Source organism: Lissotriton vulgaris, chromosome 2_1 (genome assembly GCF_964263255.1).
Source record: "Lissotriton vulgaris chromosome 2_1, aLisVul1.2, whole genome shotgun sequence".
Taxonomy (NCBI): domain Eukaryota; kingdom Metazoa; phylum Chordata; class Amphibia; order Caudata; family Salamandridae; genus Lissotriton; species Lissotriton vulgaris.
In genome coordinates this window covers 2,044,090,084-2,044,108,504 of record NC_141687.1, presented here as the reverse complement: position 1 = coordinate 2,044,108,504, position 18,421 = coordinate 2,044,090,084, and the positions used below count along the sequence as shown (strand labels likewise).

General features: G+C 43.4%; 1 protein-coding gene across 1 annotated transcript in view; it reads left to right on the top strand.

Annotated features, from left to right (window-relative positions):
* The window catches only part of SLC12A1 (solute carrier family 12 member 1), a 436,328-nt gene extending 419,063 nt beyond the window's left edge, over window positions 1-17,265 (top strand). Inside the window, exons 27-28 of the mRNA XM_086958279.1 lie at window positions 15,045-15,112; window positions 16,456-17,265. Of these exons, the coding sequence (XP_086814405.1) occupies window positions 15,045-15,112; window positions 16,456-16,591 (204 nt within the window). The 3' untranslated portion in view covers window positions 16,592-17,265. The remainder of the gene's footprint in view (window positions 1-15,044; window positions 15,113-16,455) is intronic.
* Window positions 17,266-18,421: the final 1,156 nt, after the last annotated feature.

The following is an 18,421-nucleotide window of genomic DNA, read 5'->3' as shown; positions in this document are numbered from 1 at the left end:
CAAACAACCGGTCCGTGTGTATCAAGGACTTAGTTCTGTCAAGATAGAATTTCAAAACCCTATTGAGGTCCAAAGAACGAAGAGACCTCTCTGGTGGAGTATAGGGATTGGTAAAAAAGGTAGGTAGAGTGATTGTCTGATTGATGTGGAAATCTGAGACCACCTTTGGTAGGAAGCTCGGGTGGGTTCTTAAAACCACCCTGTTAGCAAGGAAGACAGTATAAGGCTCTCTACTACACAAAGCCTGGATCTCACAGGGAACATCGTTTACAACAAAACTTTTAGCACACACTACCATTATAACGCAGGAATTACAACGAAAGTCGTTAAAACGACTTTCTCTGGAGGGCGCTGTTGGATAGGGAATAGTTTAATTTTCTAGCCAACACCTTCCCTACTATCCAGGGGGACTGGAGTTGGAATTGAACATTAAACTATTCCACTATCCAGCGCCCCCCAACGCAAGTCGTTGTAATGACTTGCATTGTAAAACCTGCGTTGTAAATGCATGCGTGGTAAAAGCATGCGTTAAAACATCATACAACCGGATCTCACTCACCCTGCGGGCAGAAGTGATGGCGACTAAAAAGGCCCTTTTCCACGAAAAATGCTGCAGAGAGACCTTGTGAATGGGCTCAAAAGGAGCACCCATAAGTTTTGTAAGGACTATGTTGTGCTCCCAAAGAGGAAATGGGGATCTCACTGGGGGTAAACCTTTTTTAGCCCTTCAAGGAAATCTTTCTCCACTGGCATTTTGAAAAAAGAGATTTGAGATGCAGATTTCCTGTATGCAGTGATAGCAGCTAGGTACACCTTAATCGACGAGAACTGCAAACCAGACTTGGCCAAATGTAGTAAGTATGGCAACAGTACCTGCTCTTGATCCTTGACCGGATCATGAGCATTGTCCCTGCACCACAGGTAAAACCGCTTCCACCTGCAAGCATAGGATTTTCTAGTGGAGGGTCTCTTGGCTTCTTTCAGGATTGACATACAATCTGTTGGTAAGTCTAGGTGTCATACTGAATGACCTCAGGAGCCATGCTGTCAATCTGAGGGAGGAGAGCTGGGTATGAAACACTCTCCCTTCGTTCTTGGACAACAAATCCAGGTGGCAAGGCACCTCGGACAATTGTAGAAGGTCCGGGTACCACCAGTGGCATGGCCACTTGGGGGCTATCAGAATCATTCTGGTGCTGGACCTGTAAAATGTGTTAATTACTGCAGGGATCAGAGGAAGCAGTGGAAAGGTGTACAGTAATGTCTGAGACCAGTTTATCAAAAGGGCATTCCCTAGTGACCCTGGTTGAAGAAAACCTGGATGCGAAGACGGGGCATTTGGTGTTGGCCGCATCTGCGAAGAGGTCGATGTTTGGCACTCCCCATTGTCGAAAGATGTCTTGAGTGACTTCGGCGTTTAGCACCCAGTCGTGCGCTTCTACGAAGTCCCTGCTGAGTAAATCTGCTTGGGTGTTCATGGAACCCGGAAGAGGAATGGCCACGATGTTGAGACCTCTTGCGAGAAGCCATTTTCAAATGGTCTGTGCCTCCAGAGAGAGAGTTCTCGACCTGGTGCTCCCCTGCTTGTTCAGATAATACATCATTGTGGTGTTGTCCATCTGAACTAAGAGAGAGTTGGACTGGAGAGAAGAATACAGAGACTTGAGAGCCAGGTGAACGGCTCCTAACTCGAGGAAGTTGATGTGGTATCCTTGTTCCGTCTCCGACCAGGGACCTTGCACTTGAAGAGACCCCATATGTGCTCCCCCAACCTTGCAGGGAGGCATCTGAGACTTTAGCCTGAGTGGGAATGTCCTGATGAAATGGAACCCCTTTCAGCAGTTGTGACCTTTTCCTCCACCACCTGATGGAGTCCTTGGCAGACTGAGGCAGAGTCACACGGTCCTCCCAGCGACCTGAGACTTGCATCCACTGGTCTTCCAGAGACTGCTGCAGAGGATGCATGTTCAATCTGGCATTGGGAACGACGAACACGCAAGAGGCCATGGAGCCCATCAGTGGTGAGACCTGTCTGACTGGTGGATGACTTCCACTGAGGAGATTGCGTCCTTTGATCCTGATCAATGACAACCTCTCCTCCGAAGGACACACGCTTGCCTTCACGGTAACCAGAGAGGCGTCCAGGTAATGGATTCTCTGGGTCGGGTTGGGAACTGACTTTTTGAAGTTGACCTGAACCCCCAACGTGTGCAACAGCTGAAGACAGTAGCTGAGATGGTTCTAAAGTAAAGATAGGGTGGCACTCTTCAGGAGACAATCGTCCAGATCGGGGTAAATTAAGATCTTGCGCTTTCATAGAAAAGCTGTTACCACCGCCATACACTTGGAGAACGTTCGGGGAGCTGACTTGAGCCAGAATGGAAGAACTCAAAATTGAAAGTGTTGATGGCCTACTTGGAAACTGAGAAATTTGCGATGGCTCCTGGACACCGGAATGTGGAAGTAGGCGTCTTGCAAGTCTATAGCACGCATCCAGTCTCCCTGATGTAGAAGTGAAAAGATCTGGTGTAGGGCCAGCATTTGAAATTTCTTGTGGATGAACCTGTTTAAGAGCCGTAGGTCGAGAATCAGTCTGTATTCTCTTGCCAGGCCTCTTTTGTCGACCAGGAAGTAACCGGAATAGATTCCTTGACCTTGCTGGTGTTTTGGAACCTTCTCTATGCCGTTTTTTTTTGTAGTAGACTGTCCACCTCTTGCTGCAACAGTAGGAGGTGACGATTGGATTTGCTTTGAGGGGGAATTGAAGTACGTGGGGATTTGAGCCTCAGCAAGTATCCATTTTGAACAATACTCTGCACCCATTTGTCGTTTGTTATGGATTTCCAGATAAAAGGTGATACTTCCTCCTACCGGAGTGGGTCACGGGTCTGGATGAAGCTTCTGCTCATTGCTTGGCTGGCTGTTTGGCTGCTGAAGACTGCTGCCTATTGTTACCCCTGCATCTGCCAGTGCAGCGATCGCCCTTGGCAGAGCGGCAGATTGCCGCAGACATCATGTTGTAGGTCACCTATGGAAATACTACAAGTCCCAGAAGGCCAAGCGGCACTGGGATCTGGGAAAATGGGAAGACCTTACATAAGCTCCACCCCTGGAACAAAACGTCAATCCTGTTCCTGGTTAGTTCTTTGTATGTTGATCATCTGAGTGTTGCCTGGAGAATCAGTGACTAGCCTACCAGACTCCCGCTGTGACGACGAAGTGCCCGCGCGGTCAGAGCTGTAGACAACCGCCGCGACGACGAAGTGCCCGCGTGGTCAGAGCTGCAGACAACCGCCGCGACGACGAAGTGCCCGCGTGGTCAGAGCTGCAGACACCCGCCGCGTCCCTGTGAGTACAACAGAGCTGCAGTTGTTGGGAAACCTCGAGGAGAGCGGGCTCGCTCTCTTCAGATACCTTTTCGTTTTGTTAGTGTTAAACCTTGAATCGTTAACTGTGCAGGCGGCACCCCCTTTGTTTTTGTTCTTAACTATCAGAGCCGTAGTTCTTCAAACTTGTTTGAACCGGCAGATACACGTAGAGAATAAATTACCCAAAAGAGGTATTTTGGGTCCTTATATAAACCCTACCTTGTTTATATCACTTATCGTGGAGAGGAAGAATTACTTGGAATTCCTTGCCGGATCCAGGTTGAAAAGTGAGTTAACTTTTCGACGCCTGTGGGGGAAACATACATTCAACTCTTAGATGAGACAGACTTCATTCACGGAATATACATTCACGAAAGTGGGAGAACTCCCTAATAAGCCGCTGAACCCAGAAACCAAACCGAAGAGATCTGTGACCCCCACATCCTTCCACTCATTTTCCTTGCGGCCTCTGGCTGTGCGCACTCCAATAGCGGTGATTGTCCCATTGTTGGGTGACGTGCAGTGGGAAGTGGCAAGGACTGTCATCCCGTCCTCCCTGCTGGGCATAGGATTCAGGTTAGTGGCGCCTGCGATTTCTTGCGCTGCTTTCAATCATTACAGCCAGGTTGTCACTGCTGGAACTGAGACCTTTGCTGTTGCTGATTTTGAGATTACCACTGAGGGGTTTGAACCCTCTGTTCGGAGGAACACTTGTCATAGGGGCGGAAGCGTTTTCTGAATTTCTTCCGTTTCTCGAGACCAACCGCCTTCGCGGTATCCAACTCTGTCTTCATCTTGGCCATCTCATCATCCGCATGAGCACCGAATAATGAGGAACCATTAAACCGAAGGTTGACAATCCTCCGTTGAGCATCCGGCTTCAGGCCTGTGAGGTGTAGCCAATCCGAACGCCTGGAACAGATACCGTGGGAATAACCGTGGGTGGCCAGATCCGATGCATCTGCAGCTGCGCTAATCACCTGGTTAGCTACCAAGCCACATTCGTGCAGTATCTCCTGATAGTCCTGCTGTTCCTGCTGGAACTGAGACCTCTGCTGTTGCTGATTTTGAGATGACCACTGAGGGGTTTGAACCCTCTGTTGGGAGGAACGCTTGTCATAGGGGCGGAAGCGTTTTCTGAATTTCTTCCATTTCTCGAGAACAAACCGCCTTCACGGTATCCAACTGTCTTCATCTTGGCCATCTCATCATCCGCATGAGCACCAAATAATGAGGAACCATTGAACGGAAGGTTGACAATCCTCCATTGAGCATCCGGCTTCAGGCCTGTGAGGCGTAGCCAAGCCGAACGCCTGGAACAGATACAGTGGGAATAACCGTGGGTGGCCAGATCCGATGCATCTGCAGCTGCGCTAATCACCTGGTTAGCTAACAAGCCACATTTGTGCAGTATCTCCTGAAAGTCGTGCTGTTTTTCTGTCGGGAGTTTCTCTGTGAACCTGGTAAGAGAGTCCCAGAGAGATCTATCATTCCTCCCTAACAGAGCTGAGGCGCTGGCTACTTTCATCACCAAGGCCGAGGTATGACACATCCTGTTCCCCAGAGAGTCCAAATTCTTCTTTTTCGGGAAGGACATGAAGAGTGTGATTTTCTGTCCGCCGCCACAATAATTGAGTCTGGTGGAGGTCTGAACGCAGAAAAATAAGGTCTTGAGCCGGAGCCTCATATTTTTTTGGCAATACGAGATGGCACAGGACCTACTGTGGCTGGGGTTAGGAAAGTGTGCGGGGCAGGCTCTATGAGGCCTGGGACCAGTGGCAGTAGAGGTCTGGAAGATGTTCGATGATGTAGAGTCTCAAAAATAATAGATGAATAGGAGCTGAAATAGTAATGCCGAACTTCTTGGCCCCCCCTGCAGAGAACATCATTGAAAGTCCCTATGTCATCAATAGGGGAAACTTTGGAAGGTGGAGTTGTTGACAAAATATGAGAGTAATTCCTGATAGATGATCTGTGGCACCAGATAGCCCTCTGGTGAAATTTGGACGATGTTAAGGCCCGGGGACAATGAAGCTCTCCTCGACGTCGACCGTCGTAACCTCAACGTCGATCTCTTCCCCTCTACAACCTCCTCAGAGACTGCCACAGGATCTTTGTCTCTCGACGTCGACCGGTGTCTGGGCGACACCATTGGCGCCGACTTCAACGTTGGCTTCCTTGGCGGCGAGATGCTGGGTGATTCTCGTCTCACCGATCTCAACGTCGAGCTGGAGATTTTGATGTTGAACGTCTTGCACGCTTCTTCTGCGTTGATTTTCTTGCCGGCGAGCGCCTCGACTGCGACTTCGACGTTGACTTCCTCAGCGTCGACTTCTTCGGAGGCGAGATGTTGGATGATTCTTGTCTCACCGATCTCAACGTCGAACGCCCTCAGCGTCGAGCTGGAGATTTATTCGTTGAACGTCTTGCGCGCTTCTACACCTCGACTGCGACGGAGATATCAACGTCAACAGTCGGTAAGCTTGCGGCAGGGTCTTCGCGGGCGATCTCCTCGACGCCGACCTCCTCTAAGGTGGCAGAGTGTTCCTCACCGCCGACGGATGTTTCAACGTCGACGGGTGTATAACAGGTCTCTCTGGACCATTATACTTCGAGCTCGAATACTTTTGTGCGACGGATAATGCCGCTGTCTCGACAATCTGTCCCTCGATGCTGAAGAGTGTTTCGGCTGCTTCTTTGACGGCGATCTCGACACCGACGTCAAGAAATCAGGAATCTGTCTCTTCCTGGACTCTGGAGAGGTAGATCTTCGCCGTTTTCGATGTTCCTGAAGAGAAGAAGGGCCTTGGTTACTCCCAGGGCCACTCTTACGATGACTTTTACATCTCTCCAGCATGGAATGAAGTCTAATCTTTTGTTTGTCTCTAAGATTCTGTTTAGAAAAATGCTGACAATAATTACAAGCCTTAAAGGCAAGGTGCCAGTTGTTTACTGTACTATGATGTTTATTCACCTATGCAGCCTTTAGGCCAAATGCCTTCTAATACCTGCTTTTCTCAAAGAAAATAAAGGTTTTCTTGTATGACACTATTTCAGTGTATGTTTTCTGTTACAGTATTTAGGCGTAATATTTCTTTTTATGCAAGACAAACGTATGTAATGTTGGCATGTTGCCCTACGGAATTATGTTAGGCTGCATATTTATGCTTATTATGTACATGTATATATGTATGTAGTGGTAGTGCTGGGCACTTTTTGGTAATGCATACACATTTTATATATTTCTATATGCTCAGGGATCCCGCACATGGGCGGGGATTATTCAGTGCTTATGACTATTGATGTGTATCCCCTGGAAGAGAAACATTCATTCATCTGCCGCTGTAGTAAACTGCACCTTATATCAGTCTATAATACTTGCCATATATAAATGCACGCTGTGCATTGGTTCCTGTAGCATCCTGAAGTGCTCTACAGGCAAGCTCGTGAGCATCTGCCTCTTTTTTCTGCCAAAGGGTGCCAGCATGGATTGTGGATAATGGTAGCAACCACAATAGGAAGGCGGACCCTTCTAAACACTGGCACCAGGACCTACTGAGACTCCAACCACCTGCTGTTCAGATGGCCATCTGATAGCACAGAGCACAATGACGAGCCACCACAGAGGGAAACATGTACAGCCAAGGTACGGGCCCATAAATGATAGGCCTCCTTTGCCCTATAGAAGCTGCAGGGCCACACGCTTCGGCCTAATAATGATTGTCTGGAAGCAGTTATAATACTGAAGTTAACGCAATACAAACAAGTATAAACATGTGGGTACGGTAAAACGTCACAGGAGGCACAGCTAGTGATGCTGCAGATTTGTCACTAAAATGGGCAAGGGTAACGACTAACGAAATGGCACCACCAGTAACGTAGCTGTTGTTGCCATACAACTGAAATGATAAATGGCCATGGTTTTATAATGGGATGGCGGACTAGGCAATATTTTATTATTGCTGTCGGAACATAGCAAATGATTCCACTCACTCTTTGGGGCTTAGCATGATACCCACCATCAATATAACACCACATCAAACAAGCATTGGCATAGCCAATAGGTCTCGCCTTTGGGACCTTATAAGTGTTTAGCCATCCAAAACTTGATGTTGTTGCACCAAGGATATTGTGCTGGATAACTAAACACTTCTAAGGTCCCAAAAGCGAGACCTATTGGCTATGTCAATGCTTGTTATATTTCTTTTGAGTACTTTACTGTTCCTGCCTTCAATAACTAATTAGTCAATGTATGCACCAGTGGGAAGACTGCAAGAACCTTCTCCAAAAAATGCTGTCAATGAAATTGTTTACTTAATCTTGGTTCAATGCTCCCAAGCTCTGATCCTGCCCCCATGTTTGGGCTTTGCCACCTATGCCTGATTTTTCATCCTATCTACAGGAAGCAGAAAAGAGGTACTCCTGATCCACTCTTTCAGCCTTCTTTATGCACTATTGGAGGGTTCTTTTTAAAGTTTCAACACTATTTTCCATTTTCTGTTAATCAAAAAATGTTTCTTTCTGCACAGGCCTTCAAAGATTGGTTTTAACTAATTCGATGCAGCAGTTGATTCTTTGCTGCAATTTCTAACAAGGTGTGCCCCTTTAATTGACATATTTGGGTCTGATGAGTCCCTGTCTATTCTCTGCAGGACTCCATCTAGGGTTGACGATAGTGAGATTTTTTTATATCAAAGGTAGGACCAGTACATAAGGCAACCATAGAGTAGAGAGAACGCACCATCTAACGCGTCAAGAAGAAATTTGTGACCAGTGCATTACCAATTTTGTCTAGAACTCACTGTTCCAGGGACTTCCACAATTAGTTAAAGATGGAGATCCAGTGCACCTGAAGGATATCCCCAAAATTAAAGTTTGTTTCATCTTTGCACCTGATGGCTTGAGAATTCTGCTGTTCTGCCTGGAAACTTACGATGAGTTTTTGGAATATATCTGTCCGTTTTATAATGTTGAAATGTAATTAAGGATGAGGCTAAATATTTCATGGCTTTATAAAAGTGATTTGAGAATTGCCAACTACGTCCTTACTAAAACTCTGAATGTAAAATTGATGTAAAAACATTTTGGCGAAAATTTGGGATTACAACAAATGTAAATAATGTAGTAAAAGAATACATATTTCAATTCAAGAGAGTATGGATTAATTGCTATAATTAGGTGCCTCTACATCTTTTCTAAAATTGTAGTTTAATGAGGAGCATTATTATATCTGGAAGTGCACCTGTATGCGACCTCTAGGTCACATTCCAATAATCACTTCACCTTCCCTAGTATAAAGGCTTACATATAATCACACCTTTGATACATTGCAGATTATATTTTCAAAGAAAACACATTGTTGTATATTGTATTGTGTTGAAGAATTAATATAGCACAAAGCACAGATGCTGGCAGATGAATAAAATTAAGCCAAGGGCCAAGTACCATAATAATAATTTGTATTTTTAAAGCGCAAACTTATCACCCCTCAAGGGTTGTAAGTCGCTGGGGGCCGTTAAGGAGATTAAGTGAGCTATTGCTCAGAGTCACATGATGCAGAGCTGCTGCCAGTGGCGGTTATCGAACCATGGACTCTTTTGCTCCGGAGTCAGTTGCTCTGCCCGCTGCGCCACACCTCTCCCAAGTATAGAAGTTGGGGACATGAGCATTAGTTGTGCACCTTTTTGAAGGCAGGCATGCACCTACCGCTGTACAAATTGGCATCATGAGTGAACAAAGCAGCAGAAGAGCAATGCAGGTGGGAGGCCTGAGCAGAACCTACACAATGTTTCAAGACCCAGATTTCACCTGCTCGTGCTCGGCCTAAGGATGTTAATTTTTGTCCAGCGGTTCTTGTCCCAAGGCCCACTCGTGCTCTTGATGGCTCCAAAAGGCAGATGAGCAACTGTTGGACGAGCCCTAGTAGGGTATTGCTTCAAACCCTATTTAGCCTGGCAGCTTACCTTTGCGGTGGGTGCGAGATGAGAGCGCTTGGTAGGATGGGAGCTCACCAGATGTATATTTGCCAGATCATTGACACAGCTTGTGCAAAGATCAACAGAAAACAAATTGCTGCGATGTGTTAATTCAAGCAAGTCTTTAAAACCAGTCTTTAAATGCCTATGAGAGATATTGGTTACATATAAGTAACATATTTAATGGAGGGGATGCGTGCCCTTGAGATCAGTGTACTGAAACTCTTAAACCCTTTCAACTAGTTAAACATGTGCACTAATTAGCAGTTGTTTCTAAGTCTATATGAAACTTCCAGCCACAACTGTTAAATTGTGTCTGTTGTTCATGCCTGCCATAGTGTGTGTAGAAAATGAGAACAATGTTGGTCGGTAAAGAAATGAAGCAGGAAGATCTCAATCTCATCGTGTGTTTTTTAAAGGTCACTTTTCAATGAGCTCTGCGGTCAACCTTGAATGCTAAATCTTTGCACATTAAAAGTTTAACACAGTCAAAACATCAGAAAATTAAGCTAACATTGCTATGTTAAAGGGCAATGACTCAGCTTTTGTTCAGTTACCTGAGATTTGCTGTGCTTTTCTGGTGGCTGTAATAAAGCCTACATAAACAGACAAACACAGCACGGTTTTCAAAGTGCGCCTTAAGCAGTTGTTTTCACTTCAAAGAAACACTCAAGTTAAGTGACCGATTTCACAGCGGCCCATGCTTGGACTTGCCCTGCTGGGTGTGGGGAGAGGGCTTACCACCTCTCTGCTGGCCCACATGTAAAATGAACGTCTAAAGAATCAAGACGTCTTTTTGCTTGCCTTCAGGATAGCCGAAGCAAAATGACTTGTACCCATCTGTTAGAGGATTTCCATTGTATGTTTCTTGCTATTGGGTGCTCTGTAAAGGGTTATATTGCAAGGGGAAAGAGCACGACGGACAGGAGTCCCCATATTAAGTCCCACAGCACATTGAGTCGCTGAGCTCTTCCTCCCAGTTCAGACCCTAGCCGAGGAACTTTTATATCATGGGACAGGAAATCACACACACACTCTAGGGACAGGCCGTAACAGGGCAGGGAACCATGCATATTAAACATGTGCATGGAGTCCGGTGAACCAGGTGTCATGGAAACAAGTGGGAGGGGTGGCGGGAGTGCACGTGCGCACACACAGGAGACAACTCTTGCAGCTGGGCAGGCTTGAGCCTTGAAGAAGTAAACAAGTGGGAAGGAGGGGGAGTGCGCGCGCGCGCTAAGCAGCAGCTGTTTACTATTTTTCAAAGCACACACTCGTGCTTATGGCAAGCCGCTGCGCACTCCCACAACATGTATGCCGCCACAAGTATGTACTTGGAAAAAGAGCTGTACGACGGCTAAAGGTCTCTTATGCAGCATGTGCGCTGCGTAGGCGAGACCTAAAAATCATGGATGTACATATAACTGAACCACGTGTCACTTCTTGACGTTGCTTTTCAGGTCTGAGGGTCACTATGTGTTGCTATCTGAATACCGTCTTGGTGTTTATGAAAGTTAGTTTTGGAGATAATCCATTTTTTAGCAAGTCAATTGGATGTAGAATGAGGCAAAAATGCTCCCAAACTCTTATTAAATCCTGAGGCGGAAGTAAAAAATAATATTAAATAAGTATTGGTAAAGTCAATGTATGTGGCCTTGCCAAATTGGTGGGTGTGATGTTTCACATAAAAATATGTATTGCAGGCATAAACCTTTAAGATAAAAAAAATACATTGCTGCCTAAACATTGCAGCTGTATGCTTGCAACAAAAAATGTGCATTTAAAAAGAACCATAGCATATCATGGTAATAGAACACTGTGGCTGATTCGTAGCATGCAGATGCATAGAAAACTCATTTTAATGCATTTCAGAGAAAAAGATTAATCTTATTTGTGCAAACAGATGGGACACTTGGCTATGAATGATTGTAACCTGTAGACATAGTTTAAACAAACAAGGCTAGAAAAACGATAAGGAGCTGAAAGAAAATGCATTGGCACCGTAAAATATTGGCCCTCCAGCTCTGGCACTGAAGTGCACTTCTTTTATGGCGAATGTGCACATATGATCAGGTGTTATGGCGTCACTGAAAAGTGTAAGAGAGCCAAGAAGTGGGCTGGCCCATTTCCCCATGTTCTGTGCTGTGGTAGGCAGAAGAAAAATGCAGCTCAACCGATCAAAGGGAAGAGGATGTGGTCTCACGGCTAGACTGTTGACTTTGGAGTTGCGAAACCAAGGTTCGAGCCTCGGGGTCGACTCCACATCCAGTGATTCTGAGCAATCACTTAATCTCCCTGTGCATACCAACAAAAAAAATGTGTCCTTGTGTAACGTAACTGGTGCTCATGTAAGCGCTCCAATACCTTCGGGTCGAGTTTGCGCTATATAAATCTGCAAAAAAAAAAAAAAGGGGATGAAAATGACGTAACAAACGCTGCTCTATATATGTACGTGCAATTTTGTTTATTTTTTTTATTTATTATTTGGTTTGATGAGGTTGGCATACCAGCTAAAGCTGTTTCTAGGCACCAGGCCTAAAATGATCTCTAGCACAGCCTCACTTTCTGAAAAAGGGAATGATAAGATAAACAGATTTCTGAAAATGAAAAAGAACCCATTAAGGGAACAAATACCATGGGTTTCAAAGTATGCCTTCTATTTTCATCTTAACCGGAGGTACAAGAAGGAGGAGTAGGAAAAGTAGCACAGGCTGAACAAAGAGGGGGAGAAACAAGGGTAACATTTTAAGGCATATACAGCAAAGGGGACAAGAGTCTATAGATTACAAAGCAGAAGTAAGCTAAAAGGCTACATATTTTAAACATAACAGTAAGCAAGGAGTGGGCGATAGAGGAGGGAAGAAGGATAAGAGAATGTGTGCACGGTCAATGGAAAGAGTAAAAGTAAGCCCGAGAGACAAGCAAATCAGGGAGCACAGATGATGTGAAAATAGGAGAAAAGTGCACCTATGGACAACTATCTACTGAGAGATACGATTCTATGTGGAAATGAATGAGAGATTTGGGTGACCCCATGCCCCCACCCAAAGAAGGAAATGACCCTATAAGGAAAACAAAATAATATGAAGATGTAGGGGTCATGAATTAGGCAAGAATTAGGCCAGATTTAGAGATGTTTGTGATATAAACGTAAAAAAACAAGAAACCAGGGTAAACATAATCTACATTATGTGTTGAAAAACTAGCAGGAAGAAAAATAAACCCAAATGAAAGGCATCTGCTGTATTGGAATCAGTAGCCTGATGGATGGCATTCATTTTGAAAATTTCGAATAACTGGGATTGTCAGAATTGCAGAGGACCTCTGGCCTTCAAAACCTGCCTGCCTTTGCAGGGGCGATACCAAAGGGGATGATGGACGGAGCGTTTGAGCAAATCAAACACTGACCCCCAGTCAAGTGGTCTGGGTTTAATCCATCACCATTCTTTAGCTCACTCCACCACCCCAGTTCAGACATGGCCATATGCAAATCAGTCTGACCGTGTACCTCATGGGAACACCCCAGCCCGAACTGCCAAGCCATGTCTTCCCTGGACTGGAAACAAGAATCCTGGGATCGGTTTCAAATTCATAATCCTCATCAGCCAGACTATCTTGAATCTAGTGGTAGAGTGAGCAAGGGACCCACGTCTGGGCATACCCTGCCAACTTAGGCGAACAAAGCGATACCAAAGGCCTTAGCAGGGGCAGCTGTTGCGCTATACAAAGTGTGGTAACATTAACATTAACAAAGGTTTTCAGTGTTTTGCATGATAGACCACCTGTGGCAATGGGCTGGAATACCATACACTTGGCTGCCTTCAATTCAGTATCTCATCCAGCCACAGACACTGTACGATATTGGAATTTATGCAGAGGTATTACCTTGTTTTAGAGATTTTCTGGGAGACAGAACTCATGTTGTTTCTGTCTACCTGTTTAAATCCAGGATTGATACCAACAACTGGGGGGTTCCTTAGGGGTCATCCCTGAGACCTTCACTTTTAAATATACTTCTGGTCCCATTAGGTAAGATCGTGGATTCCTATGGGTTTGAGATCCTATCCTATGCAGGCGATACTCAATTGGTGATCTCCATACGGCAGTATTCAGAAACTACCAAAGTTAGGTTTACTAACTGTATGGGAAAAGTGGCTCCTTGGATGAAACAGCAGTTTACATGTGAATGTAGGGAAGACTGAAATTCTATTTCTATTGTTGGACAAGGCACAGGAGTTTTGGTCAGAGGATTGGTGGCCAGATGAGCTTGATGATGCCATCTGCACTAAGGAGGTGGTAAGGAATCTGGGCATTCTGGTGGATGACTGGCTGCCTATGTGGGACATGTGAACTCCATCTGATGATCCTTCTTTGTAAACCTTTGACTGCTCAGGAGAGTTTTCCCGTGGCTTCCCGTTAGCTCAAGGAAAACTGTGGCCCAGGCTCTCATAACGAGTCTCTTGGGTTATGGAAATGCACTCCTGGTAGCTGTAAATGACGTCCTCCTGTAAAGACCACAGGTGGTACTTATACGGCAGCCCATCTGGTCTGTAAACGTCCCTCTGGATCCCCTTCTACACCTACTTTAAGGGTCTTACACTCAGTGGCGGCAGGCCCAGGTAAGCGTGCGGGGCGATGAGACGGGGCAGGGTGCGGCAGGTGGGGAAAGACGAAAGATGACAGAACAGGTAATATTTATTTATTTAATTATACCTGTTCTGTCACCTGTTGACTAGTCCCCCTCTCACCCTGCCCAGCCTCACCATGTTTAACTGTGCCGGCCGCCGCTGCTTACACTGGCTCCCCTTTAGAAAGCACAGTTTGTTCAAGATCCTGCCACAATCATGGACAGCTGTATGGAAATGGTACGGCCTGCCTGCGTTCGAGGCTCTTGGATGACCACCGGAGCAGAAACCCGAGGTCTTCAGATAAGGTACGCATTTCTAACAGCTCAGCTCATTCGAACCACTCGAAATGGAGGCTGTTCGTTTTCTTATCTGTCCCCACATTACTGGAATAGGTTTTGATTTCAAATTCGTTCTTGATAGAATTTTGAGATATTTAAATACAAAAATACTGAAAACCTGGTTATTCTAAAGCATTAACACCTACAATTTTCTGGGGCTGTAGTTTCAGTGCTGGGGTGCTCCAAAGGAGGGGAGACATCACCTAAAGAAGAATCTGATAACATGACCTCAATGGTCTTCCCTTTGCAACAGTCCCATTCACGTCTCATGCATTTACACCCTAAATGTCTGTTTATCCAAAATCAACGTTTTAAGTCACCCGACGTCTCAGATTAGCAATCATTTTGCTAATGTGTTGAGCTTCAAAAACAGTAGTCAGCAGCTTCAATCTGGTGGATAAAAAACTGCAGTAAGGCACAGATCAGCTCCTGCACTCAGTGGGCCTTAGTATGATATCCCTCCTAACTTCACTAACAGCAGTTACCTTGTTTGTGTCACATGAACACCCTATATACTGGCACTCACAATGAAGCACAATGTGTCTGCACATTTGTTGACTTATCTCACTTATTGAACTGCATATCTTGAACCTGAAGCTTGTTTCAACATTCGTAACTCACATATTTTTAAACGTTGTACTGTTTATTAATAGAGATGCGTGACTGCGTAATTCTGATCGGATTTAGTAAAAAATAGATTGCATAAAATGATAAGTATTTTTAATTTCTCTATAGAGTTATCGTCAAGTGCGTCTAAATGAAATTCTGCAGGAACATTCTAGGTCTGCAAACCTCATTGTTTTGTAAGTATCGTGTGTAATACAATACATAATGTATAAAATAAATTATCTTTTAAATATATATATACAGCATTACAGAGAATTACTCCCTGCCATAACTGGAAAGTACAATTCCACTCAAATTAAGCTATGGCCTTTGGCCCCTGATAGGACCACGCACCCACTTCCCCCAGCGCCTGGTAAAAGCCCATGTGCAGTAGGTTATGTCCATACTGGGCACGGGACAAGTACTTGAACCAAAGGTGACGTGATATTTGAGAACTATACATAGCAAGACATCATCATCAAATAACACATATACAAATGATTGAACATACATAGTGATGTCATTCATGTTGTCAATGGTAGATGATGCAGTATCATCATTTAGTTCATTCGTGATGTGGTCTGTGACATTACGTGTAAAGTCACGAGCTGTGCAATGAGACATTACGGCTAACACTAATTAGCAAAATCCAGTGGTTTATCAGTGATTTTCTGTTTGTGCACAACAAATGTTAAATCTTATTGAAAACGTACTTGAAACAAAGAATATATATAGATATACAGAGAGACAGAAAGATAGCTAGATAGACAGATGAACAGATAGATAGAGACAGATAGACAGACAGACAGATAGATAGGCAGCCCTTCATAAGTAGCCACACCAAGTTGCTTCACGTAATGCTGTCCAAAATGCCCCATTGTCTAGCTGACCTATAACTTGCACCTTACAGTGGAGTGAAACTTGTAAAAGAAGCTGCCCTCAAGCAGTAACACCCTACCAATCCTGTCAGTGTTGCACAGGTTGCTTAACTGGCTGTAAAGCTGTTCTAGTGTTGAATTTCTGCAGGTTCATGTAGTGGCCACCATTTTGCAATTAGTATGGGCAGACAATATTATGTTCAAACATAGAGTAATGGTCATGCTAAAATACACAGTAAATCCTACTAGTTGACCCCTTGCTCTATCCTGAGTGCTGATGCATGCTTGTCAAAAACTAGAACAATTAGTCACTGAAGGCCAGCATTTGTTCAGCTATGGTCTTACCTTATTAATACATTTAGCTATGTTGCTGATCTTTTAAATCCCTATAATCCAGAGTCCCAGTACCATTAAAAGTTCTAAAATGTGTTTTTCTATCATTCCTGCTCATACTAGAAATGAAGCAGCCTAGTGCATCAAAGTACATTGTTGTTGGTGACTCAGATTAATTTAATGCATGCACCATTGAAAATTAGCAGAATATTAAACACTTTTTTAATGATTTAACATCTATACTTATCCATAATAAAAAAAGATTCCATACACTTATTTAAGGATCAGTATTAAGTGTATAATGTCAATATGTCTTCCTTTCTTTATAGAAGCCTACCTGTGGCAAGAAAAAGCACGGTGTCAGACTATCTATATATGGCTTGGTTGGAAATTCTTTCAAAGAACTTACCCCCGGTGTTGCTGGTTAGGGGAAATCACAAGAGTGTGTTGACTTTCTACTCGTAACAAAAAGAAAAAACAGGTTTCCAAACCTGTTTCTGCCATTTGAGAAGGTCTCCAGTTCCTTTGCGCAGAAATAACAAAGACATGAAAGGCACTTTATGAATGTCTCTTTGAAGATGAAATAGTACTCAATGTATATTTCAGCGTTGTGTGAAAAGCCATGGCTAAGAAAGTATATCTGGACGAATATGATTCTTGCTATTGATTTGATTATAGGTATTATTTCTTCTTGATAAGTATTTTGCCAGTCACCTGGCGTGTGTTATTTGCATAATCTATTAAATGAAGTAACTGCTAAGCAGAACACTAGTTTTATTAACAGTAGATATTTTTCAGTGGACCAATTAACCGCTGTATTGCAAACACCCGTTTAATTACTTGCAGAAGACAAGGACTGGATTAAAAAGTATACTATTTAAAGGGAGAAGTAGCCCGTTGTGTATAGATTGGTTGTTTTACATGTTCTTGTGTGTTGCAGCATTCAAGTAATTCTATATTTGAATATCCTTATTAACAAAATGTTTTTTTTTTCAATGCGGTGCAAGTTGCACTCCTTGAATTTCTGTATTTTGTTAACCACCAAGAAAATTACTGAATCTTTTGTTCCCTGATTTTTCTCATCTGTGAGAATTTGTTTTGTCAATGTATAAACTGCAAATAAATTAAAGGTTGATATGTGGGGTTTGTCTTACTTTTTATGATAGATTAAAAGAAATATAAACTACTAAAAATAATTGCATTTTTTTCCATTCATTTTCAGCAAGCTTGGTAAGGTTTGTTCGAATTCCTTACATTAAATGCTCCATTTTTGTGTGTTCTAGCGAATGAGGACAATGACTTGGGATATTGTTAGTCAAAATAACTAGTTATCACACAAATTACTATTATTGCCTCTTTTCTGGACAGAAACAAGGAATTGTTGTTCATTTTAGCACAAAGTAAGACAGTTACCATGTGGCATTCCAGTATGTACTCGGTTTCATTTATAGGTTTTGCATTATCTTGACTTCCTCTACAAAATCCTCTCATGTCTAAAAAATCAACTTGGTCAAAAGCTACTTCATTTCTATGTTTAGTAGAGCAAAATTAATGCATAGGCTTCTATCTTTTTGAATTATATTCCAATAGGTATGGCACAAAGGTATGTCTCACTAAAGCTTGGTAAACTATTAGTAGCAACATAATGTATAAACCTGTGGTGATAGGTTTTGTGGAGCATCTGATTGTATTTGATACATAGCTTAAATACATTAAATATAAATGCCTGCCTTATATTTTAATCTATTCATTGATATCAACAAGGGTGTTACAGAAATTGTTGTATGAATTTGCTAAGATTAATGCATTCGAAAATACAAACACTCATGCCCTTTTACTGTCAAATTCACACTTCACATGTATTGACCCAATTCTTCGTATGACTAGTAGTTGGGAATTTGAAGAACACTTTTAATGTTGTTTCTAGGTGCACATGATCCTTTTCCAACTTGTGTTAATTTCCATAATATGGAAACCCTACGAGTTCAGCACGAAAGCTCAAAATTAATGCACCCCTGTTCGTATGTGAGTTTCAGAATGAATGTCAGATAAAATATATACTTAACAACCGGTACAAGCTCTGTAAAATTAATATATTTTCTAAGGAAAATGTTATAAATATACATTAGCTGGTATTTAATTTAGGGGAATAGTTAATTCTTTTTTGTATGAGGCTGCTCCTGGCAAGAAAATGTATGACAAGCCATCACTCACACGGCCTTCCCAGTCACAATATGTGTTTAATATTTCTTTCACATTCAAATCACCTTTTTAATAGTACCTACTTTTAAAATT